This window comes from Strix aluco, chromosome 3, assembly GCF_031877795.1.
Source record: "Strix aluco isolate bStrAlu1 chromosome 3, bStrAlu1.hap1, whole genome shotgun sequence".
Classification (NCBI taxonomy): Eukaryota; Metazoa; Chordata; class Aves; order Strigiformes; family Strigidae; genus Strix; species Strix aluco.
Window position 1 is genome coordinate 122,414,646 of NC_133933.1, and position 26,343 is coordinate 122,440,988.

The 26,343-nt window shown below is 43.7% G+C and overlaps 1 protein-coding gene across 1 annotated transcript in view; it reads right to left on the reverse strand.

Moving 5' to 3' along the window:
• Window positions 1-26,343, reverse strand: part of HS1BP3 (HCLS1 binding protein 3) — a 57,060-nt gene that overhangs the window by 17,926 nt on the left and 12,791 nt on the right. The window contains exons 3-4 of the mRNA XM_074820132.1: window positions 22,487-22,694; window positions 19,311-19,533 (exon numbers count right to left, since the gene is read on the reverse strand). Of these exons, the coding sequence (XP_074676233.1) occupies window positions 19,311-19,533; window positions 22,487-22,694 (431 nt within the window). The remainder of the gene's footprint in view (window positions 1-19,310; window positions 19,534-22,486; window positions 22,695-26,343) is intronic.

Below are 26,343 nucleotides of genomic sequence, written 5' to 3' on the forward strand. Positions count from 1 at the left end.
ATTTCTTTATCGTTTTCCTTTTTGATTTTCTAGTCTAAACCAGAATGTGAGACTTGCTGAAACAAGTTAAGGACAATAAAAGACAAGTTTCAAAATATAATCATAACTAAATTAGACCTCAGCAAGGACACTGATCCAGAACAAGACAGGCATAATAAAGTTGCTAATAATGATGTGAAAAAGCCAAAAGTACTCACTAGTGTTTTGGGTTTCATCTGGAAAGCAGGAGAATGGTACTTTCAGGGTTTCTGACAACAGAGAAATAGTTCTTATCCTAATACTCATGTTAATGATGCCCATTTTAGAACTTCAGGGAGGTTACAGAGGGCTAAAAATAAAGCTATTTTAGAAATTAGAAAAGTTGGAAAAGTACAACACAAAGAAGCATGGACTAGTGAGCATTGCCTTGATGCTTGGTAAAGCTAAAGACAGGCAGATAATCAGATATAATCAGTACTTAAAAGAGCATTCATTACTAAAGTCTTGCCAGAATCATGCCGCCGTTTTCTTTTTATGAGCCTACAGGCTGGGTTAATAACGGTATCTTATCCAATGACTGACATAGCAGTCCTGAGAGTTCCCACTGTCTTCTTCCAAAGCAGGACCAGGACAATGGAAGCTCCTATCCTCCAGCTCCCGCAGACAGGGCTCTCACTGCAGCACTGCATGTAATCTGCTTCTCTGTAGAGAGAGTCCGAGCTATCTCTGTATTAACTTAGGCACTCAGATGCCTCAAGCAAGGAGGGACAAAACCAGAATGCCCTCTTTTTGATTCTTCTCCATGACTTTGGTGAGATGATGAGGAGGAGAGAATAGTATGTCTTGCTGTTTGGTCTATGAATTAGTAAAAGAGCTCAAGGCAAGCATGATAGTGTCAGAATGAGGGCTTGGTGTACACCAGCTTTTATTATGCCCCTAATTCTCTTTCTCTATTTATGTGTTTGGTAGGACTTGATTTCAAAATGATGAAAGGAGTGAAACTTCGATTTTTGCTCCGCTTCCCTCTTCTGGAGCACCTTCTGTTTTCCTTGTACCTAGTCCTTGCAACTTCTGCCCAATGTCATCTTATTTGCCCTTTTCATCTCTCCTCAATCCATTTCCCCAAATTTCTGGCCAGTATCACTTTCTTGCTCCACTTCCAGAATCTGCAGTATTGCCTTATCTTCTCGACTGACAATTAGGCCTCCTTGTCATCTTCAGCCGTCTTCTGCCCACAACTGCATCATGTACCTCCTCTTAACCTCCAGACTTCTATTCTGGATTCTTCTTTTTCTGCTTTAGGTCTAAAGATTACTACTGTTGTTCAAATTATGCTTTTGAAAAAGACCACAGACTGTAACTGAAGGAGAAATGGGAAGCTGCAATGGGAAAGCAGGAAAATGCAGAAGGAAGGGTAAGGAAAAAAATGATGAAATTAAGCAGAGGTAACAGCAGGCAAGTTAGCAAACCAAGACAAAGGGATGAGGTTGAAGCTGATCACAAATAATAATCAATTGTAACTGCTGACTACCAAAAATAAACAAGGATGTTTACCAGTCATGAAATTCATGTTAAATTTTAAATAAACATAAGATCTTTCTGGAGAAAGGAAGCTTTATCAGGGAAAAATTAGGATGAACAGTTTGGACTTAGCAAACTCTGCCAGACATTATTCCTTGATCTATTTCCTGTAAGGCCACTATTCAAGCTAATGGAGTTACTTTTAGGAGTTACTACTTTCAGCTTTATGTTCTGACCGCATAAAAATTACACTTTGAGAAAAAAAATCCATTCTCTTACACTAATTAATAATCATTACAGGTTCGTAGCTCCAAAGACAACAAATTCTTGGGCAAGTACTCTGTTGCATGCCTGTGAAGTGATGTCTACATGCAGTATAACTCAGCAATAAAATGTGTGACATGACAAGAATATAAATATAACGATGGTCATGAAATCAACCTGACAACTTTGTTCCTTTATGAGACATTCTTCACAAAATGTCCTGAGCAGCTTCACAATCAAAGTCAACTAAGCTGAAACAAACAGGGTGTGAAAAAAACTAGCTAGTGAGCACGTTATCTGCCATGTGCTCAACAGATTCAGGAGCAAACACAAAAAAAAGTGGCCTCACAAACAGGGAATTGATGTTACTGAAAGTACCCAATGTCGTAAGAATTCTTGCAGCTATTTTACTAGCAAGTAAAAGTGACACATGCAAACAGCAACCATTTTGCAGAAGTGATTGGTTTCTTCAACACTGAAATGTTGAAAAAACTAAACACACACATGAACATACCACTGTAGCTTCTTGTTAGATCTATTTGACTAATTTCTGAAAAAGCACTGAACACATGAATAATTGATGTCTCATTTCCAGAAGTGTTGGGCACTCATACCTCTAAATCATAGAACTGTAGAGTCACAGAATGGTTTGCATTGGAAGGGACCTTTGAAGATCACCTAGTCTAACGCCCCTGCCATGGGCAGAGACATCTTTCACTAGATCAGGTTGCTCAAAGCCCCATCCAACCTGATCTTGAACACTTCCAAAGCTGGGCCATCCACAATTCTTCTGGGCAACCTGTTCCAGTGTCTCACCACCCTTATCATAAAAAATTTATTCTTTATGTCCAGTCTAAACCTACCCTCTTTCAGTTTAAAACTGAAAGTATAAAAGTTCTGCTGTTACTACAGCCCTTGGTAAAGTCAAGTACGCAGGACCTGCAACTGCTTGGTGCCTCCTCTCAAGGACAGGCAGCCTGACTGCTCCACATCTACTTTATAAAGGTTTAATTTTGTGTTACCTAATCTCTACCTCCTCACAAACAGAATGCCGTCATATTCAGCAGCATCTCCTGCCACCTATGTTTGACAGCCTCCCAGCCTCACATTGTGCTCCTCAGGAGACCATTTCCCCTGTGCTGTTGCCTCACGTGAATTCCCTCTTCACCACATCCAAAAGCAGAACAGATACAAGAACCCAGACTGTGGGCACAACTCCAGTTTCTATCTGCCTGTGAACAGAAAAGCCTCAGATAGATAGTGCAACAAGAGAGGATGTTTGCATCAAAAAACCTCTGGCCTCTCTAATCCCAGAGGCTACACGTAAGATTCTGTCTGAAGGGTGCCCTTCTTTTTTTTTTTTGCCTGGTACCTGCACAGACCCACAGAAAAACTCTAGCAAACTGCAAATGATGTTCCATTATAAAATTTTGCCTGACATACCTGTCACACCACATCTAGACAGCTTATGAAAAGTCAGAGAAGGGCCAGTTACCAAGGCAGTGAGCAGCTTCCAGCAGTAGCCAAGCAGGATTTGCACTCAGAGGCAGACTACTGCAAAAGCACAGGGTCTCAACTGCTCCATGATATAGCCTGAGGAGGGAAGGTGGGGCTGAGCCTGGTTCCCCACTGCCTTCTCTCCCCCACATCTTGCTGTTCACAGATGTCACTTTTTCCTCTTTGCTGCGCTGTGGGTAAAACAAACCTCTGACTGCAACAGAGAGATGGCTCCATGGGAAATAAAATAGAGAAGGACACAGTGAGACATTGTCAGAGCTAAATGATACCGCTGTTGTAGACACAGCCCCGTGCTCCAGCTGCTGCCTCTCCCACTGATCATGAGATCAAAACCTCTTCCATGAAAAGAAAATGCAGCCTTCCTGCCTAGAGGTTTCTTGTGTTGTTTTTTTTTTTAACAGAGGTGAAATAAAATTGCACTAGCTGAAATATTGCCCAGGCCACGGATATACCTATTGCATGAAGCAATTCCACTTCTGATGTTGCAGACACTGCTGGAGGTCAGACTGTAGGAACAGTCACACCAGGGAGCACCAGAGTCACAAAACTCTCCCTCGTAAGCAAGGCACTGAGGCTCTGCAGTGGCAGCTACCCAGGGGCTTCTTTCTGCTGCAAGCAGAAAAATAGCTGACGCAGTTCTGCACTTTTTAAATTTGATTCCTATTTATGTTTTTATTGCTAACTGGGCTGACTTCTCAGCACACAAGCTTTTGCAACATAAGTAATTTCAGGGGCTGGGCACTGAGCTCAGCGCGCACAACAGCTGGCTATCGTGTTGAAGGGACGGGTTCAGCTGGGGAAACACTGTGAGCCCTTTGAGAAGCACAGCAAGGCTGGGTCTTGAATCACAGAAACCCGATTAATGCAAGCGATCCACAAACACGTGACTAAAAGAAGTAGTCTTTACAAGTATTCTGGCTCACGCACAAGCTCCAGCTCAGTGCTGGTGTTATTTAACAGCCATGATAATGTTGTAAAATCATAACCAAAATCATTCCCCTCCTATTGGCAAAAAATCTCTCAGAGCTCAGCTATGCTTACTATTCCTTCAGCACTCTTCAGAGATGGCAGATGGATGATCTCAGCAAGGCCTCCAACTAGTATCTCCCCCAGAGAATTACGACTTGACACAAGCGACATGAACCTGCAGATCCACCCAACTGATTCATTGCAGACCCCGCTCCTTGCTTCTACTTAGCTACCTGATGATCTGCTACTGCCAGCCGTGCCCCTTGGGGCTGGCTGGATTAGAAACGCTGAAGATTCATGTGCTGCAAGGGATGCAGCAGGAAAAATGGATCAGGGAACACAGACTGTGGGTAGAAATGCTGGTAAAATGTCTCAAGCTCTCAAATCCCAGACAACATGAGAACTTAGGCTCATGCGGTGAAAAAAAGTGGCAAACATATAGTGCTGTATTAGCCCAAGGAGAGCTCTTTTCAGGATTAGCTGCTGTTGACTCACGGTGTGAGTTTGGACAAATAACTTGATCCTTTGGGCTAGTTTGCTGACTCACAAATCCTAAATGGACTCAAAGTACATTAAAGTTATGCCATTTTACATTGGTGGAGAATCTTGTGCAACTGAGCCATCTAGCAAGTTGAAGAGATGTGAGAAATTAACTGAGGTTTGGTAGGGGGATCTTTTGTTGAATACCCTGGGGGAGCAGAAATTATATCACTAAATCTGTGTCAGTAGAAGGGACTAGTGAAAAAGTGATGGATTTATGCTGATGACAGCAGGGGAGTAGCAATTACAAATAACTGCACGGTATTTTAAGCTTCTACTCCCTGGTATTACAGTGGCTGTAGCAATGTTGGAGGAATGAATGATGATTTCAGATAGAAAACACAGACTCAGGACATTTCAGGATCTGGATCCATAAGGAGAAATGCTACAGCAGACCTTTCACATGCCACATGGCTAGGACAGAGGACCAAAACCACAGGATCAGCATGGTTGTAAACACATATTACATCAAACATGGCCAAAATGTCAGGTGCTGATCCAGGAGGCTGCCTTGTGCCCCTCACCCAGTCCTTCCGTGCTGCCCACCCAGTTCCAATCTGCAGCTCCTGGCCTCCTGTCTCTGTTCATCTTCCCTTGCAACCCCAAAGGAGGACACTAGTACCTGCTGTATTGAGTGTGTGTGGCAAGGTTTTGGTAGCAGGGGGAGGGGGCTACAGGGGTGGCTTCTGCGAGAAGCTGCTAGAAGCTTCCCCCATATCCAACAGAGCCGATGCCAGGTGGCTCCCAGACAGACCGGCCACTGCCCAAGGCTGAGCCCATAAGTGATGGTGGTAGCATCTCTGTGACAATGTATTTAAGAAGGAGGGAAAAAACCAAAATGTGGTGGAATAGCAGCCGGAGAGAGGAGTGAGAATATGTGAGAGAAACTACTCTGCAGACACCCAGGTCAGTGAAGAAGGAGGGGGAGGAGGTGCTCCAGGCACCAGAGCAGAGATTCCCCTGCAGACCTTGGTGCAGCCCATTGTGAGGCAGCTGTGCCCTGCACCCATGGAGGTTAATGGTGCAGCAGATCTCCACCTGCAGCCCGTGGGGGACCCCACACTAGAGCAGGTGGATGCCCGAAGGAGGCTGTGACCCCGTGGGAAGCCCACGCTGGAGGAGGCTCCTGGCAGGAGCAGAAAGGAGACTGTCCTTTGCCATGTTGTCCATTTGTCTGTAGGGCTTAAAGGTACCTTAGCATCCTTCATAACATCCATCAGTAGCATCTGTCCTGTAGCGCACAACAGCACCACGATGGCTCACCTCCCTCCTGTGAGCAACGGTGCTGTGCTGCCAACAGCTGGCAAATGACCAGCACACTGAGCAAGTTCCTCCATGAGAGTAAGGAATATGACAGGCTGGTTTACATCTCCCACCACCTCCCAAAGACGACTAAAACAGTGCTTATTCCCAACAGACTGCAACATTTGGATAGCCCCCAAACACCTCACAACCTTTCAGAATTCACTCTCTCTGCACCTCTACATGGCAAGGGCATGGCAGCCCTGGAGGGAAGAGGGGCCCAAGAAAGCTGGTTAATGTTCAAGGGTCACCTCCTCCAAGCTTAGGAGTGATCCATCCCAACAAAGAGGAAGTCAGGTAAGAACGCCAGGAGGCCTGCAGGGATGAACAAGGAGCTCCTGGATAAGCTCAGTCACACAAAGGAAGCCTACAGAGGGTGGAAGCAAGGACAGGTAACTTGGGAGGAATTCAGAGAACCTGTCCAAGCAGCCAGGGAACAGGTTATGAAAGCTAAAGCCCTGATAGAATTAAAACTGTCCGGGGATGTCAAGGGCAACAAGAAAAGCTTTTACAGGTATGTCAGTGATAAAAGGAAGACTAGGGAAAATGTGGGCCCTCTCTGGAAGGAAACAGGAGACCTGGTTACCCGGGATATGGAGAAGGCTGAGCTACTCAATGACTTTTTTGCCTCAGTTTTCACTGGCAAGTGCTCCAGCCACACCACCAAAGTCACAGAAGGCAAAGACAGGGACTGGGAGAATGAAGAACCACCCACTGTAAGAGAAGATCACGTCGAGACCCTCCAAGGAACCTGAAGGTGCACAAGTCCATGGGACCTGATGACATGCATCTGCAGGTCCTGAGGGAACCGGCAGATGAAGGAGCTAAGCCACTATCCATCATATTTCAGAAATCATGGCAGTCCAGTGAAGTTCCCACTGACTGGAAAAGAGGAAACATAACCCCCATTTTTAAAAAGGGAAAAAAAGAAGTACTGGAGAACTACAGGTCAGCTAGTCTTGCCTCTATGCCTGAAAAGATCATGGCGCAGATCCTCTGGGAAAATATGCTAAGGCACATGGAAAATAAGGAGGTGATTGGTGACAGCCAACATGACTTCACTAAGGGCAAATCGTGCCTGATGAATTTGGTGGCGTTCTATGGTGGAGCTACAGTGTTGGCGGATAAGGGTAGAGCAACTAATGTCATCTACCTGGATTTGTGCAAAGCATCTGACACTGTTCCACACGACAGCCTTGTCGCTAAACTGGAGAGACATGGATTTGCTGGATAAGGAAGTGGATAAGGAATTGGCTGGATGGTCACACTCAAAGAGTTGTGGTCAACAGCTCAACGTCCAAGTGAAGAGCGGTGACAAATAACGTTACCCGGGGGTTGGTATTGGGACCAGTGCTGTTTAACATCTTTGTTGTTGACATGGACAGTGGGATCGAGTCAGCAAGTTTGCTGACAACACGAAGCTGTGTAGTGCAGTTGACATGCTGAAGGGAAGGGATGTCATCCAGAGGGACCTGGACAGGCTGGAGAGGTGAGGCTGTGCAAACCTCATGAAGTGCAACAAGGCGAAGTGCAAGGTCCTGCACATGGGTCGGGGCAATCCCAAGCACAAATACAGGCTGGGTGATGAGTGGATTGAGAGCAGCCCTGAGGAGAAGGACTTCAGGGTATTAGTGGATGGAAAACTGACTATGACCCAGCAATGTATGCTTGCAGCCCAGAAAGCCAACTGTATCCTGGGCTGCATCAAGAGGAGTGTGGCCATCAGGTCAAGGGAGGTGATTCTCCCCTTCTACTCTGCTCTTGTGAGACCCCACCTGGAGTACTGTGTCCAGCTCTGGGGCCCCCAACATAAGAAGGACATGGACCTGTTGGAGGGAATCCAGAGGAGAGCCACAAGGATGATCAGGGGGCTGAAGCACCCCTCCTGTGAAGACAATCTCAGAGAGTTGGGGTTGTTCATCCTGGAGAAGAGAAGGCTCCAGGGTGACCTTATAGCGGCCTTCCAGTACCTAAAGGGGGCCTACAGGAAAGATGGGGAGGGACTCTTTATCACAGGGAGTGTAGGGATAGGACAAGAGGTAACAGCTTTAAACTGAAAGAGGGTAGATTTACATCAGATATAAGGATGAAATTCTTCACTGTGAGGGTGGTGAGACACTGGAACAGGTTGCCCAGAGAAGTTGTGGCTGCCCCCTCCCTGGAAGTGTTCAAGGCCAGGCTGGACGGGGCTTTGAGCAACCTGGTCTAGTAGAAGGGTCCCTGCCCATGGCAGCGGGCTTGGAACTGGATGATCTTTAAGGTCTTTTCCATTCCATGATTATATGATTCTTTTACAGATTGGGAATGAAATGCAGTCCTGAAAACCAGAAGTGAGCTGTCTGCAGCCTAAACAGGATGTCTCTGAAATGAAGAATTGAAACTAACTCCCCTGAGACCTTGGCCAGCAGCTCTGGACCAAATGCTTCTCCTTCCCATTTGAGTGTCCTGCATTGTGTGGCACTGCCCTTGTCTCTTGGCAGCTCCACTGAACAAATAAAAACAACTCCAGTGAGGTCAGGGTTTGCTGTAAGAGCCCCTGAGGGATGAAATGAGGGTTAGCCCTCAGGAGCCTCTTAAGAACGCATTTGCTTTTTTACATATTACAGGAACAGTTGGGGCCATGGCTCTGTCACTCATAGACAAGATGAGAAAGATGGATGACTCAGGAACAACTTTGCAGGACAAGACTGTTATACACAGCAACAGCCTATGCTGGCAGATAACCCATCACACAGATGAAAAATGAGACATCTTTAGCAAATGGGTCTAGATAATGCTGTAAGGTGGTTTTGAGGGCATGACACCGTGTTTTGTGTTTAATGATGCCTTCAAGAACGCCTCGGATGCTATTATGGACAAAAAGCAATAAAGCAAGGAAGAAAGAAGCTTGGAAATCTTCCATCCAAGCCACTCTGACCAGTTTGTGTACCGTGCCAAATAAGTAGCAGTTATTATGGAAAATCATGGTCCAGAGAGCAGAACTCAGAAAACAGCCCATACTAGCAAAAACCCAAGTCAAGACCCTTTTCTAGCCAACAGACACACCATGGCTCACACCCACACAGCTGAACTCTGTTACACTCCGAAACAGGCTGGCTGCACCCATCCAGTCCTGGGCTAGCTCCTGAGCTGTGCCCATCACCACTCAAGAGAGTGCTAGCTGACAGGAGCCACAGCAGCCAGCTACATGCCTGCTGCAAAATGTCCTTGGTGTTTTATGATCACAGAGCATCCTTAAGTGCCAGACATACACTCAGCACCACCTGCCCCAAGAAACTCAATGGTTCTAATCCTGACTCCTAAATGCGCACCTTCTTCAGGCTGCCCTGTTGACAAACACCAACATCTATACTAGCGAATAAACATGGTCAGGGCTTGGGCTCAAGATAATGGTACACAGTATCTGTCTTGTGAGTTTTTAGCATGCTTCCTGGCATGAATTTGGCCCAGGCTAATTACTGCTTTCCCAAATGATGCCTGGACATAGTTCTGGGACCAGTACAAGCTCAGGGCCCTTCCTGTTTTGGACGTGGCCAGCTTGCTCTGGGGAGTGGAAGGATTTAGCTGTTGGACAGAAACTACTTCATCCTAGTTGGCACTGAGCAAGACTACAGTTCCTGTCCGCTTTTATTTACTGGTTTAGCCACAGTCAAATCACCTACCACAGCTGCGTACTTCACTGTGATGATAAATCTTACTCCACCTTATGACGTGGACATGACTGGGCATTTTGGGCATTATGGAAAGAAAGGTTTCCAGAATTTCTGGAAGGTAATAGAAAGCATTTCTTTCACGTCAATGACAATTGTCATTAACAATGATCCAAATGCCACATTTCTGTGCAAAAGGGAAACTTTTCCCCAGGCAGACCTATAAAATCAGTTTTATTCCTTTTACCAAACGGATAATGGAGAGATCTAACATTTAAGATGATGCAACCTCAGAAATTCAAGTGCAGAATGAAGAGCTGCTGAGTCCCAGATGTGTGTCTGTCCTTAAGGACATTCCTCCTTTCACTGGCACTTCAGATGATTCCAGATCTGGCCAACTGCTACAAGGGGCAAACAGCAAGAGATGTGATCCCCAGGTGTGTTAATTAGTACCAGCACATAGTTAAAATAGCTAATTCATACAATTTTGGCAAAGTTTTACAGATTGCTTCCATAAATGGTTTTCCAAAAGCCAGTTCCAGATCCCTTGAAACCAAGACAGAAACTTCTGCAGCAGATCCACAGGGAGAAGGGAACAATGGTTTTATTAAGTCTGCTGAATTAGGAACTTGACAGCATCAGATGAAAGGAAAAGCAAGTCTCCCATCTCAATTTAAACTGAGCCCACATTCACCCCATAGACAGCTTCTTCTAGAGTAAACAATTCTGTTATACTTAGTGAACAGAAACACAACAGGGTAATCTGAATCCATCCCTTATTAGTAGTCTGTCTCATCTATGAGCAGTTCCCCGCATCTGTCGATTAAAGATTTCCCGTGCCTTGGTGAAAGGAGCAGGCTAATCGATGAGGTAATGCTTTTTTATTCTAATTAAGGACTTGAGTCATCCTATTATTGTAAAGTCCATGAAACAAAACATGTTTAAATCTGCCCAATTACATCATGTTCAATCCTCTTCCAAAGCAGAAGTAAAAAAACAGACACTTTTGATTCTGTGGAGTTGTAAATTTATCCTGTACCCCTTCTAAAGGATCTCCTGCCTCCTATGAACCTGTCTCAGTTAAGTAAGGACTTGCTTAATATGCCTGCAGAATGGCTCAAGGCAGCTTCTGCATGCGTTCATCACTGTTTAGTTCTGCACTGCTACAAATGACTGCACATTGCTGCTAAACAGGATGGGAAAAGCAAAAGCTGAGAGTTCACTCAAAAGACTAAGGGAATTATTTGAAAGCTGGTGCCAGCTAGTGGCAGTGGTATTTCATTCCAGTTCCCTGACATTACTTGGCTCTACAATTCTTCTATATACAGAAAAGTGTGTGGTAAGTTTTGTTGCTTTAATACATTGTAAACAATGAATGAGATCCATTAAAAATCCCATGACATCTTTCTTAAAAGCAGACATATCTACTTCAGCAAGCTGGTCAAATTTCAAGCTGAGTATTTATATTTACATCAGTGCAACTCCCCCTCCATTTCCAGTTGAATTACATGTTCTTCACTTACTGTCTGATGCTGCAATGAAGTGTTGCACTAAGCTATTAGGTCCTTGCTGCATTTTACCCCAGGTGTAGTTACATTTGTGTTCTGCTTGAAAACACTGCTGGATAGCATACACAGCTGTAACACTGCACAGACTACAGTTATTTGCAGTCCTCTGGGTTTAGGATGGTGGTATAAACACAGATTTACTATTTATAAAACCCATTAAAGTATAGTCAGTGTTCTAATCAGAAAGAAAATGAAGCACATTAGAATAATTACTTACACTCCTTCCCAAAGGATCCTCATGTTCCAGCTGTGTAAGTACTGGAATCACTCAAGCCAGCCATGACAGAAACTCAGCACTGAAGTTTAACCAAGGCAATTGCTTCAATATGCAACATAAAACCTGGGGAAATAATGACTGCATAACCTTATGGAACCAAAAATCCAACACTAGACCAGGAAATATGAATGCAGGTAAGGACAATGCTGGCACAGGGGAGGACTCTCACAAGTTTTCCTTAGGTCAGGAAATTGACTATTTCCAGAATAAAAGAAAACGCAGAAGAGCCAGCTTTAGATCCATAAATTATGCATCCACTTCTCTGCAAACATCTGACAGCCAGAGTGCCCTAGCTCTGATCCCAAGGTACAGTTCTTTCTGAGTGCCAAGTAGTGGACACAGCAGCGGGGTTTTTGCAATCACCTGTCAAATATGCTCTCCTGAAGGAGTGCTTATCGATGTAACATGCCAACTACAAGCCCAGGAGTACCAGAAAAAGCTCAGTTTTCCTGAGTACACTTGCATTCAGTTAACACTACCACAGAACAGCAATGACAGAAGAGGGCTGAGTCCTTCACACATCCAACTTGATTCCCCTTGGTTGGAAGGAACAGCTAGAAAAGGTTCTCAGTTCCACCACTTGAAGCCACACAGGCCTTGGCAGAGTTCTCCTAAGGAAAACATATTCCAAGAGAATATGTTCCTTCCACTCAGAAGACACAACACAGAATGAATATGGATGATTCTGTTAAGATTCAATAGCTATTTCAGTACTCAATTTTACATTGTTTTCTTTCAATCACCCTCAACCTTCCATCTGTGAGGGGACAGCAAGATTTGCAGTAAACAAACATGTGAGAAGCTATGCTCAGGAGATGGGATTGGAGGCAGAAGAGAAATGAAAGCCCGTTGCATGGAAAAACAACACTCACAAAGCACCTATAAACATAAAAAAAGTTCAGGACAAACAAACTGGAGGGACTGAATTCCTGCAAGGACAGCATCCCTGCCATCCTGCTTTACTCCCTAGCCACACAGTTAAAACACCTCCAAGGGAGGATATAAAGTTGCCCCTGAAAAGGGTTGAGAGCAGACAATTTATGAAAATTAAGTGAGGCTTATCCTTTAACTGAATGGGTAAGACAGACTTTGTGCTGCTTTTTCTTCTTTTTCCTCTCTTTGATGAGAAAGAACACTGTACCAGACTATGTCCTTGGTTTTCAGAAAAATTTCAACTGTCAGAAATGTTTCAGTAGAAGACCAACAGGGTTGTTTACAGGGATTCTACAAGTCGCCAACCTGACAGCAGCTGGATTGGAATTGCGACAAATATTTGTGTCACTTGGCAAAACGATGGCCGAGCATGCCTTGCAACCTAAGCTTGTGACTCAACAGCAGACAGAAAATAAAGATCTGCCTGTTTAAATCTCTGAAGGCTTCACAGCTGTGAGCACAGATACACACACTGCTAGGAAAACAAGGCTTGCTCTTTCTTTTTTTGTTCATTGTTTTAACTATCTGAATTGCATTAAAGAAAAAATAAGCTGTATCTTCTCTCTTCTTTGATGTTTTGTCACCTTGACTCTCTCGCAGCTGATCAGGACAGACAGACAAGTGTTTCTACTGCTGTGTATGAATCCTACTGGATTCAGAGGGGAAGTTATGCACGTACCTGGCTAGACCAAAAGGCAGTTGTGAATTCATGAGCTGCTGAGGAGTAGGAGGATGCCTGAGGAGCAGCATCCTGAGGAGTGGCAGGAGTAGAACCCTGCCAACCAAGGACCAGAAGGCACAGCAGCTGAATACACATTTTGACAAGTTTGGTCCAGACCATCTGTCCAGCAGACAGCAGCTGTGCCATGACACCGCTCCAGCCTGCAGAAATTCTCTTTCTTGGAGGTGCAAATCCACTGGCAAGCACACTGTCCTCACCTATTACAGCTCTGGGACCTCCATCAATAAAACCACTTGAAAAGATGCTAAATGCAGCACTCTCCTTAAGCCAATTTCTGCCTCTTTGTCAGCCATTTTCAGCAGGCCAAGGTTTCTGGCAGAGGAAGCAAGAACAAATGTTGCCACTCATTTCTTCCCCAAAGACAAAAGGTTGATGACATCCTAGGCTCTTCTGCCACAACAGGGAAGAAAAGGAAAGGAAAGGGAGCACTGGGATGAACAGCTCAGGAGTCAAACTCTAGCCTGGCTGCCATTAGGGGGCTGGGAGACATGAAGGTGTAGGATGCAACCCAGAAACAACTGTTGTCCTGTGTGCCAACCTACCTCCTCCTGCAGCCAGCTTGACTCTGCAGGGCTCTGGCAAGGCCAGGGCTGGCTGCTGTTGCTCAAAGCCATCACTCATTTCATCTGCAGCCAGAAAAGGTCCCGAGTCTTTTAATAATCTCCTTACCAACTAAACCCATCAATGGCAAACCTCTGGCAGCAGGGGTGATTGAGCTTGACCCCAGAGACAACAAGGCTTTTAAAAACTTTTGGCAGCATGCCCCCAAAAGGTCAGCCCTCACAAGCCCCACCTAACTATTGTCAGGACTTAGCTGTATCCGTGTTTAAACACAACAAATGTAAAGCTTCCACCTACCCACGTGTCTTTATTCCTCTGGAAAGGTACAAATTTGGATGAGGAGAAGCCACAAGGGGAAATCCTCTGAAACAATAGCAAAGGTAGAGAATGGAGACAGAAACTCTCCAGAACACATGAGGAGACAAAAGAGCTCTTGCCTGGGGAATACCCACCTCTGGGCTCTGCAGTTTGCCAGGAAAAACCTAGGGCTTGGGGAAGATATGCTGTCACTGAAAGATTTAGGGAGGCAAAGGAAAAAGGACGGAAGGGAGGCAACTGCATGTGGAGGAGAGGCTTCTGCAAGGGCTGTGGAGAGCTGATGAAGACAGAAAAGAAAGCACAGGAAAAGGTGGGTTTTCCCAAGCTGGTAAACAAATATTACCTCAGAAGTTAATTGCAGCTGAAGAAATGCATGCACTGAAAGGGCTACTGCATGCTTTAACCCATGAAGCAATCATGTTCCTTCTGCAAAATCATTGCTGCTTTGTTCAGAGGAGCTGGTTCTGAGTCATTTTAATCAGCTGCTGTCTCAGGTTTATTGGAGTAAACTGAACACAAGTACTAAATTCAGTTGTTTTAACTACAGAGTGAGAGAAGAGAGATGCTAAAGCTCTTGGCTTCAACTTACAAACAATAAAACTGCATAGTTCGTCCACAGAGGGAGAAGACAAAACCCGATTCAGTTACTGTGATGTGTTTTTTAAATTGTTTTAAGATTCAGAGCTAGAAATGCCTAACTTGGTCCTGCTTGGATCAAGTGAAAAAATACACAACAGGTTGCCTGAGTTCCCTAAAGAAAGCAAACCCTTAGGGAACCCCCAGGGCAGACTGGGAGCAAATACAGTAGCAGGCAGAAAGCTAACCCCTGTGGGCAGAGAGAGCTCAGGGTCATACTACTTTTTTTAGTAATTCCTTCACACCCTGGGCCTGAGCACAGGAGATCAGTTCAACAATTCGTCTGTTAGGACAGTCCCTGGTACTCCCCTGGCATGGGACAACCTGCCTTCTCCTAAACCATCCTAATCGCAGCCCAGGAGGCAGCACAGGCCACCAGCCATTTCCAGTGGGCATTCTGGACGTAGCAAACCTAATTTGGAGGACAGGAGAATGTAATGGTATAGACATGGCCAGACACTGCCCAGTCAGCCTCAGTCAATGTGCCCTGGCACAGCTGAGGTGACTAGCATTGATGCTGCTCCGGATTCCTGCTTCACACAGCTCTTTTCACTCCATGCAAATCTTTCAAACCACTGGCAAATTACACCTTTTTTCCATTGCAGAATTTTCAGCAGTATCATCAAGAATATCCTAGCTGTGGGTGAATAGCTCCTCCACCTTGTGGCTGGCTTCCATGCCTGTCCCTTTAGAGGATCAGCCTCTTTCAGATCTAGTATTCTTGCATTTTTCACTCCTGATGGCATTTCAGCTGGAGAAACCTCTGCAATTATGACTAGCCACACAGTACTATTTTGCAATTTATGAGGAAAATCCTTTAAAAGACAAAAACCCAGGTATACTGTCAAAGCACCATGGTAGCCTACTAAGCACTTAAAAATATGTATCTGCAAATGTTGAGATAGATGGATTTAGAGAAGAGTCATAAAGAGCGGTACTGCTCTCACTTTAAGAAGAACAATAGAGACAAAGATAAGTCAAAATACCTAATAAAGTTCCTACAATGTGGAGTAACACACATATCTGATTTCCCACTTATAAAGGAATGAAAACATTTTAACAAAGGGATATTCTAATGATTGTGGCTTACCAGAAAAAAAAGAAAAAGAAAAAATAAAAAAGATGCTAACTTTAAAAAAAAAAGTTCGGCTATGAGAGCCTTGTGACTTACAAGTCACTGTATGCTTACACTGCCAAAAATTAAACAGAGCTAGAAATATGCCACTGCTACAAAAGTGAGTACTAACAGATTTAGTACTGAGCACTAAAAAGTGAGTATTAATTCCCTGATGCACCGCTGATGTCAAAGGACTATCTTACTCTCTATTAAGAGTGGCTGTTCTTACAGGACCTGCATATTCTGTTCAAAGCTGAAAAGATTTCTGCAAATGTCCAGGAGAACTCGCAGAGCAACTGGTGACAATACACTGTAATAACAATACTCCAAACTATCAAGAAGGGCAGTAGATGAAGAGGACAAAGTATACCCCTTAAAAACATATTTCAAAAGAATTTCAACACTGCACCGCACAAATGTAACCTAATTTTGAGCACCTTTTATTCTAGAAAGAACCAGGCCTGGGAAAAAAAATAAAGGAGGAGGGGCGTTGAAAGCTGAAAACTTAATCAGAAATATGTATAACAGTTTTTGAAATGTCCCTGATTTGTACAAGAAAAAATCCAGTCTTTCTGTTGTTAAGAATCCCAGACATGGCCCAAGATCACCCTGTTAACACAGAAAGAAAGCTTTTGGGCATGAGACTCATGCAGCAGAGAAACACAAAGTTTGTAGACCATCATTTATACCCATGAAAGCTGAAGAGCAGAATAGGCAAGTGAGTTTCTCACCAGACATGAAAGAGCAACTCAAACACAGCCTTGAATGCAAGGAAGAGAATCAGCACAAGTGGGGTGTCTCCTCCAGACAAAAGGAACCAGACCATTACAAGCTTTGACCTGCATGATCACCACCCATACAAAACCAAGAAAAAAAGACCCTAGTTTAGCATTTTACCCCTAACGCCAGCATATTTAACTGGATATCTGGTTGTTCAGCAGCACAGCAGCAGTGCTGGGCCAAATCCAAATCACAGCCTTTTGGCCCAGGAGGAAAAGTTGTTACCAAATGAAGCGTGCTGACAACATATGGAGGCCTGTGCTACTGGAGCAGTTTCATCCTCATCCAGAAAGAAAAAAACCTGTAAGATTATGCCAAACACATGATTCAATTTAGGTCAGAGCTCTGCTGCTCAAAGCACCCTGGCCACTGATACTGCTTGGAATGGACTGGCTTGTTTCAGTGCTGACTCTACATCTTTTCAAAGGTTTGTCACAGGGGAAAGGATTGTGGATTTTTTTTTTAACCTGAATTTAGTAGGCATTAGGGGGCAGTTTACTACTAAGCATATTTATTCAGCCTGCATCACCTCCTTTTTTATTCATTCCCATCCCAAAGTAACTTCAAGCATATCTGAAGCACTAAAGCCGAGGCCTGCAAACTCCCTCTTTAAAAGCATGTAAGCATCTAACATTTTAATGGACACAGAAGACACCCTAAAATGGTCACCGAAGAAATGCCCATCCACTGACAGCTAAGCTCCTGCCTTTAGCCTCTGACCTAGACACCTGTTACTAGATGTCATAAAGCTGGGATATGATGCTTATGTCCGATCTGATCTCCATTCATGTGAATTGAAAATATCTTCCATGGAAGCAGGGTGAGTTACAGGAGAACAGAGACAATATAAAATCAGATTCAGGATTCTCGTTTCCACTTTTACATTTCTGCCTTGACACTGTACATGTGAGATTTACAAGAATAATAATAAATACATATGGAGATTTATTTTTATAGACAGACAACCATTGGTTTAGAGTGAAAAACATCTGACTGCATAACATGTCATGCTGCAGCTCTGTACCAGTAAAGAAAGACCGTACTTCTTATACAAATTAAGTTATTCTGAGTCAGTAAGAAATCTGTTCTCGAAAGGAATGAAAACAATAAACTAAGTGAGGATTAAATACCAGATCTTGTCATCCTTCAATGCATTAAAAGACCAAAATAATCAAGACTTTCAAATGCTATGTCAAACTGTGCAGAGCAGAAAAGCAAACTTCTTGCTTGTTTTGGCACAGCAAGTTCTTTACAGCTTCTACTTGTTGTAAGTCGGAAAATACAACATTGCATTTGCTAACCCAATAGATCATTTTCCTATCCAAAAAAGGAGAGCTTCTTTTGTAAACTTACCAGCTAAGGACCATTTTGTGGGAAGTACTGCTTTACCTAACTTCTCATTGTAAATAGTTACTTAACTTTTTTAAAATCAGTGATTTTGATGCTGAGTAATTAAGCATGTGCTTTGTCAAAAGAATAATATTTAAAGTTTTCTGCTGATATGTAAAGGATTATATACTTCAAGTAAAAAGAACAATATCTGGACATCAACAATTACGTATGATTATAATAGCAGGAGCAAAGTCCAAATGGCGCTTCCAGTATTAATCATCATAGTTGACCCGACTTAGTGTGGGAGACTCCAGTTTAGAGCCTGGAGTGAATGATCCCCTTGGAAATGATTCAAGGTAATCGGGAAACACCAAGAGAGGGCTCTGGCTTGTTACTATCAGTTACTGCCCATTGCTATGAAGAAGCATTCTGAACGCACTGTCTGGGTACAAGACAAAGAACATTCAGTAGTGGCTGGCGACTGTGGGTGGCTGAAACAATTCAGTTGAGTCAGTCAGTGCTTACTGAAGATCAAGAACAGCTAAGCCTTTTCTACTTGGGCATCTAAAGCCTGAGACACTCTAAAAAAAGTAGTCACTACTCATGATCCCAGCCACTGAGAAACTAAATTTGTTTCCAGGCTTCAGTAGTTAGAAATGCTTTTTGGAACTAAGTGAGAAATTCCATCTTGAAGTGAAGAAAATAACTGTCTGAAAATTATTGGACAGGTAAGCAAACCCAGATACTAACATCAGCAAGCTTTGATTCAATTATTGTTTCTCAAGAAGTTATGGCTTATGCCTTAGTGGCATTTAGCATGTGACACCTTCAGATAAGGGAAGAAGGAAAGAAAAGCCTATTTGTGAACATCACGATTGAAATGTTGGCTCTTTTGGTCTTTACACTGCTATAACTTTACCTCCTTGTAGACACAAATGAGCTCAAAAGCAGTTCCAGACACTGTGAACACCAGTGTACTCCAGAATGGCACATCCAGTGGACCCCGGTGGCTTTATGCTTTGTGGTGGGACCCTGCAGCATCTAATAAAGTGCCTGCTGTGGCTGAGACTGTTATCAAGGCATTCACAACGTCCCTCTGTCAGCTGGATTTCCTGAGGAATGCACTAAAAAGCCACTACAAAGTCTCTTCCCTTTACCGAGGCAGAGGCCTCTCCTTCTCTGTGAAATTCAGCTGAAAGTGGCCAATGTTATAAAATGTTGGGATCGGGGGACAGTGACATAAACCAGCCTTGTTTAGAAAACTAGACTAAAAAATAAATAACAATGGCACGACCAGCCATACCTGATTATACCAAGAGGGTCTAAATCTTCTTCCTCTTCTTCCTCCTCTTGCTCTTCTTTTTTCTCCCCTTTTTTGGCATTTTCTGCTGATGAAAGCTGTGAGATTAAGTCAGGTGCCTTCTCCTCTTTGAAAAAATCTAATGCCTCATTTTCTTCATCTTCTTTCTCCTTGTCATCAGGAATGTGTTTAACCTTGAAGTCAATGGTACTAGTAGATTTTGTTCCTGAAAAATACAATAATGGGTGCAAAACTCAGTACACAGGATAACAACTATGTTTTATTTGATACCTTGCACCTGTTCCTGGTGGTTTTGTTTGGGGAACGAAGGACATGATCAGCTTTTGTGAAACTCTTTCAGCATGCAGATGGGTCAGGGCAATCCCAAGCACAAATACAGGCTGGGAGGAGAATGGATTGAGAACAGCCCTGAGAAGGACTTGGGGGTGCTGGCTGACAAGAAGCTCAACATGATACGGCGATGTGCGCTCACAGCCCAGAAAGCTTCAAAAGAAGCGTGACCAGCATGTTGAGGGAGGTGATTCTCCCCCTCTACTTCATTCTTGTGAGACCCCACCTACAGTACTGTCTCCAGCTCTGGGCCCCCCAACATAAGAAGGACACAGACCTGTTGCAGCAAGTCCAGAGGAGGCCACGAAGATGATCAAGGGGCTGTAGCACCTTCCTTATGAAGACTGAGAGAGTTGGGGTTGTTCAGCCTGGAGAAGACTCCAGGGAGACCTTAGAACGGCCTCCCAGTACTTAAAGGGGGCTACAGGAAAGATGGGGAGGGTCTGCTTACAATGTAGTGATAGGACAAGGGGTAATAGCTTTAAACTGAAAGAAGGTAGATTTAGATCAGATATAAGGAAGAACATCACTGTGAGGATGGTGAGACACTGGAACAGGTTGCCCAGAGAAGCTGTGGCTGCCCCCTCCCTGGAAGTGTTCAAGGCCAGGTTGGACGGGGCTTTGAGCAACCTGGTCTACTGGAAGGTGTCCCTGCCCATGGCAGTGGGGTTGGAACTGGATGATCTTTAAGGTCCCTCCCAACCCAGAACATTCTGATTCCTGACTGTCCCTTCTATATATTAATGTGTCACGTGGCTGCTCTGTTTACTGATTTAAAGCAGTTGAGAAAGACAGAGAAAATGAACTTTACCTGAGACACAGCAGCACGTGCCTAATCTGCTTATTTATGTTCCTTCTATAGTCAAGAGAAACAATAGAATTTCCACATGGTGATTCATCCCATCCAAATAAAGTTGTCTGAGATGGGATTTTCCCTCTGAAGTGCCTGTTTCTCTCCACTGGCTACAGAGAGGCTGTAAATACTCTGCTTAGATACAGGTAGCTAACTTTCACATAGCTAGTTGAGATAAAGTCCTCTTTTTGCTACTAATGAAAAAGGTGCCACAGCAGCTCTTCAATTTACAATCAGAAATGAAGTCTGAAGTTGTAACTACCTTCAGTATGCAAGATCCATCCAACTGAGCAAATTCAGCAAATGAAACATGCACTTTGACCACAACTTCTCACCATACTTGTTATATGCAAAGCCCAAGAGAGTGAAGAGAGAGCTGTGGAGTCTCTGGTTGTTCAGGAAAGCAATTTAAAATAATGATAATAGCTAAATATAGGCTGCTGAAACCATGATGGATAAAATTTATGGTTTCATCCTTTTGACCGTTAAACTCTACATGGTATGGAAGACTCATGTCACCCAGGTTTTCATGCTTGCATCTGCCCAATCACCCAGGACAGATTTCATTGACGACATGTGGGAGTCTACACTGAGCAAGTGGTCATATGCTCCCCTTATAGGCAAGAAAGTCCTGGTTGGGGTAGGCAGTGAATGTTAGGATGCTGCTTATCCTACCCCACCTCAGTCATCTGTGTTTTACCATTTGGTTCTCCCTAAACTCCCCTGAATATATTAATTATGTCTCCAGCAGCTGTAAGGAATGTGTACAAAAGTAGCTTGAAGATCTGCAGTGTATGTACTGAATTCCACCTGGTTTGGTAGGGTGAGAATTATATTATTCTGAGGCAGATTTCGATGAACAGGTCACGTTACTTGCACCCAACCTGTTCACAGTATAAAGACAGTGCAGGCTAATTCAGTTGTAGACATGTGCACCATGGTTAGGTTAATCAGCATGCAAAGGTTAATCAACATGAATTCTCAATTCCCAGTGCAAGGGGTCTACTTTCAAGAGAACACTGCCAGGGAAAAGAGAAAAAAACCCCACAAAACACTCCAAAACATTATTAGTAAAAGGATTTTGCCAATTATTACGCAATTTTGTCCCCTTTGACTTTAGGAAGCTGTCAGTCTCACAGAACTTCTAATCTGGCCACACTTGACACTTTTGCAAAATCAGCTGTTCACACATGGTGACTTGCTAGCACCTTGGAACTTCACTTCCTTAAAACTAACGCTACACTGAGAATCCTGCACAGCACCAGGCTGGAGTATTCCCTGCTCAGCAGCTCTCAGCTGAATTAAGAACAGAGAGCCCATCTGTTCCATTCATTCAGTAACTCCCTGCTATGCCCAAGGAACATAAGAAAGGAACTATATGAACCCCTGCAAGAGGCAACAAGAACTGGACATGATGCTAAGGAAAATTAAAAAAAAAAAAAAAAAAAAAAAAAAGAGGCCAGAGAATGGGTTTAACTAATAAAGAATCTGTCTTTTATTCAAATCTTTCTCAGGGTCAATAATTTGCTTTAGGACCCTCTTCAGCAAGGCCTAACAATTTTATTAGGAATGAAAAACAGTCAAAACATGGAACTGCTGATCACTAAGGGAGACCCTGCACTGCCCTTTAGGGTCCATCTCTCCACTGACAGTGTATGATTATTCAGACTTCTAAACTTACATGTTCTGAATCACAGCTTAGGTATATGCCTAAGGTAAATCAGAGATGGTGGGACAGATACCTTCAAAGCAAGCACTGTGGTATCAACGCTTCTGAATGAGGCATGTGTCTACTCAGAAGAGGAGAGAACACTAGCAAACATGATTATGCAGCACTGTAGATGCACAAGAGGATACTTTCAGTGACAGCCTTTATTCTGGCATTCTCTAGTTTTTGACTACCTGAGTCAAGAACTTAATAACACTTTTATCAAGCACATTCATGGGAGAGGGGACACTCACATCTTTTAGTTACCTAAAAATTCCAGTAATTCAGGACTTGTTGCTAGATCCTCATCTTTTGAGATGAATTTCATGATATCATTGAACATAGCTCTTCGTTCACAGATGTCAGATTCCCCCACAAAGAGAACTTTTCTAGGCAAGAGCGGAAGAGAAGTCTGAGGATAACGTGCTGTCAGTCTCTGGTAGAGCTCCTCTATCTCGCTGTACTTCTTGGAAACCTGCAGTGAAACATGCCACCTGGGTAAGTTTCTTTACAGGGGAGACATGAGCAGCAAAGCAGCAGTTTAAGCGCTGTGAAACATTAACCCTGGAAACTGAAGTGGAAAAACATGTATTACCAAGGAGCTTTACATAGTAAAAGCCTGTTATCTACACAGTGAATCCCCAAGCATTGTTGCTGGTCTTCTAATTCTGTTATTAAAATCCACTCTCTAATGGTATTGAAGTTCATTGCCTGATACTCAGTGTCCATTTCTCCCACTCGTCAACTAATGAAATACTGCGAAGGTCACTGCTACAGATACTTTTCTCTGACAGCAAAGATCCTTGTCCACTAAAAAAGAGCTGTATGATGTCCAGCCCTGAGAGATGGGAGGGAAGAGAAGCCCAGCCAGGTAAGCATCTGATGGAGAAAGCAGCCCAAATCTTTTCACCACTGAGCCAGAAGACCCATTTCTCAGCCCTGATGGGCTTCAGTGCCCTTCTGGCTGTTAAGGCCTAAAAAACTGGCACATTTCTGCTCTGCAGAGCATCTAACACAGAAACCAAAGGGCAAAGACCTCAGCTGACCCCTCGCTATTCAGTTTATCCATGAGAAAATAAAAACCAGCAATTTGGCCATGGCCTACAGGTTGTAGTACAGGGAGAAGATGCCAACAGTGAACGGAGTCATTCCTCCTGCAGACAAAGACAGGAAGCCTGGGGGAAAATAAGGCCCAAGATATTACAAGGAAAGCAATAACCATGGGAATGCTGGTTAGAAATGGTGTGGTTTCTATGCCACATTAAGTTTTGAATTTAGTATCTTAAAAAATCAGCACACAAAACCCATACACAAACAAAACACTTTCTCAAAGTGACATTACAGGCACAATGAAGAGTGACTCTCATGCTCTGCAACTGTGGTATTACACAGACAATATATTCATCATGGCCCTCCATGGCCCCATAATCTATGAATGTGTTTCAATGAATACAGAGTTAGATTTAAAAGAACAATCCAAAAAACTAGTGCTAGTGGAGTGCATATGGCACAGATCCTCTAATATGGTCCAGCTCTTATCCTCCTGTAACACATGTTGGTGAACTCTAGTGGAGTGAATCCTAATTAATACTGCAACACAAAAGATAGACTCAAGAACCACATCTTGGGATGGAAGAAGGCAGAGTTCTTCCACCAACATAGTGACAAAAGAAAGTCAACCCAATAAAAAGTGTAGAAGTAGAAGGGAAACAAGTCATAGATTAACCCAGAATCCATAAACTGCATCCATACTAGCAAACTAAACAGTATTGGGCATCTTCCCAGACACTGGAACCTGAAAGTGTCTGTTAGGAACTTTAGAGCATCTACTGGAACCTGACAATGTCCAGCACAGTTTTGACTCTGGGCAGCTAGCATTTCCCCAGATAAATTTTAGCCCAAGATTTAGCCTGACGCAGAGATCACGCAGTAGCCAGTTTGGGTACCGATGCCCATGGCAGATGGTAAGAAAGTTTCATACTATGGATGCAGCCAGGTTGTGCTAGCTGCCCTCCAGGTCAGAGAACAGGTCCTGACATTAACAGACACACCTTGACTCGTTTACTAAATTAGATGCAGGCATAAAGAGCAATAACCTTAGCATTCATGCTTCCCTGCCTTTTGCAGTAATTATCAACCGAGCTAGCTGATTTGAAAAATACTTGCTTTTCAGCTGTACGATGTTCACTATGGGTTCAGTGACCAGTCACAAATGGCAAGCAGCTCTGTAAGAAAGATCTGAAGTACAAAACCAAACCCGAGACGACAGAGGAATGAAAACCAAGAATTTTAGCAACACAGGTAAGTGTGAGCAACACTGTGCTCCACATGCAGGATCTGACATGCAATTCAGCAGTCAAGCACTGAAGTGATGGCAATAAAGAGATGTTCCCAGATTAAGACAATCCTCCAAAAGATACCCCACCAAAAAGAGGAAAGCAATTCTTGAATTTCTGAATTGCTGTACATTTCTAGTTTGCTAGGTCCCAGTAGCACTCTGAACAGGGTATGATATCAGAGCCCCTCCCAAAAATACTATGTAAGCACAAAGGCAAGGGCAGTGAGGAATTCACTGGTACTTTTCCAAAAGAATAAACAGTATTACCTTCCACCCCACAAAAAAAAAAAAAAAATCAAGTCTGACTTGTGAAAAATGTTTAACATCTAATTAATTTCAATTATAAATAACAAATTAATGTCTGAAGGCATTACAAGACAGCAGTCAATGAACAAGACTATGCCAAAACAGCTTTAAAATACTCAAAAAGTAACACTGAACTGAGACATACAAGCTTATTTCTTTCCCCACTTAATTTTCATTCCTCCTCTATCAAACTCTGTAAATTATTCATAAATCTCAATTTATGGCTAATTACACCATTGAACCTAAAGTAGATGCACACCCTCGCATCCTATCACTAATTGAGCCTCTGTGAATCTGCGTGGGTTCTGAACAACAACACCAACCGTAACACGCGACACAGCATACAAAGTGTGATAACACCATACCCAAAGCATACTAATATGCTACCTAAAAGCCTGCAGCACACCATGCGAACTAACATCCAGCAGTGTGGGGATGCCCTCTGCTGGGATAACCGACCACACAGGCAAGATGTTAAACCTCCAGCCTGAACCATTCCCCACTTACCTAAACCCAAGCCTGGCCCTTGCAAGCCCCTGACAGCTGAGGCTCTTCGCCTGCTGTCCCTCTGCCTCAAATCCTGGCTGCTGCTGGCTCCTCTACAGCTTTGCTCAACACTACTGCCATCTTTACCTTGGTTTTGGTGCTGGAAATGCACCAGTAAGACTGGCTGAATCCAACAACCTCAGAGTGATGCATTTAGAATCACAGAACGGTTAGGGTTGGAAGGGACCTTTAAAGATCCAACCCCCCTGCCATGGGCAAGGACACCTTCCACTAGACTGGGTTGCTCAAAGCCCCGTCCAACCTGGCCTTGAACACTTCCAGGGAGGAGACAGCCACAATCTCTCTGGGCAACCTGTTCCAGTGCCTCACCACCCTCATTGTAGATTTCTTCCTTATGTCTAACCTGTATTTACCTTCTTTCAGTTTAAAACCATTGCCCCTTGTCCTGTCGCTAGAGGCCCTGGTAAAAACTCTCTCCATCTTTCTCGTAAGTTTCTTTTATATACTGAAAAGTTGCAACAAGATCTCTCCTGAGCCTTTTCTTCTCCAGGCTGAACAACCCCAACTCTCTCAGCCTTTCTTGACAGGAGAGGCATTCCAGCCCTGTGACCATTTTTGTTCCCCTCCTTTGGACCTGCTCCGACAGGTTAATGTCCTTCTTGCACTTGGGTCCCCAGAGCTGGATGCAGCAGCACAGAGGCAACACAGGGGCCTTACAAAAAGCCAGCCAGGTCTCACAGAGTGTCTTTTCTCAGGTTGAGACCCATGCATCATGCAGAGCATTCTTACACGTTTCCAGTCAGGAAGCACTGCTCTGCCATGACAACTTTGGACCCTTTCAATTTGACACCCTCTGACAATTTTCCAGGAGAAAGGTGTATCAGCATGTAACAAAATTAAATCTTGCTTCTTCTGGTTACCACTCACAACCCTTTGAAAATAATTTATGGATCCTATGGCCCAAAATGTCAGG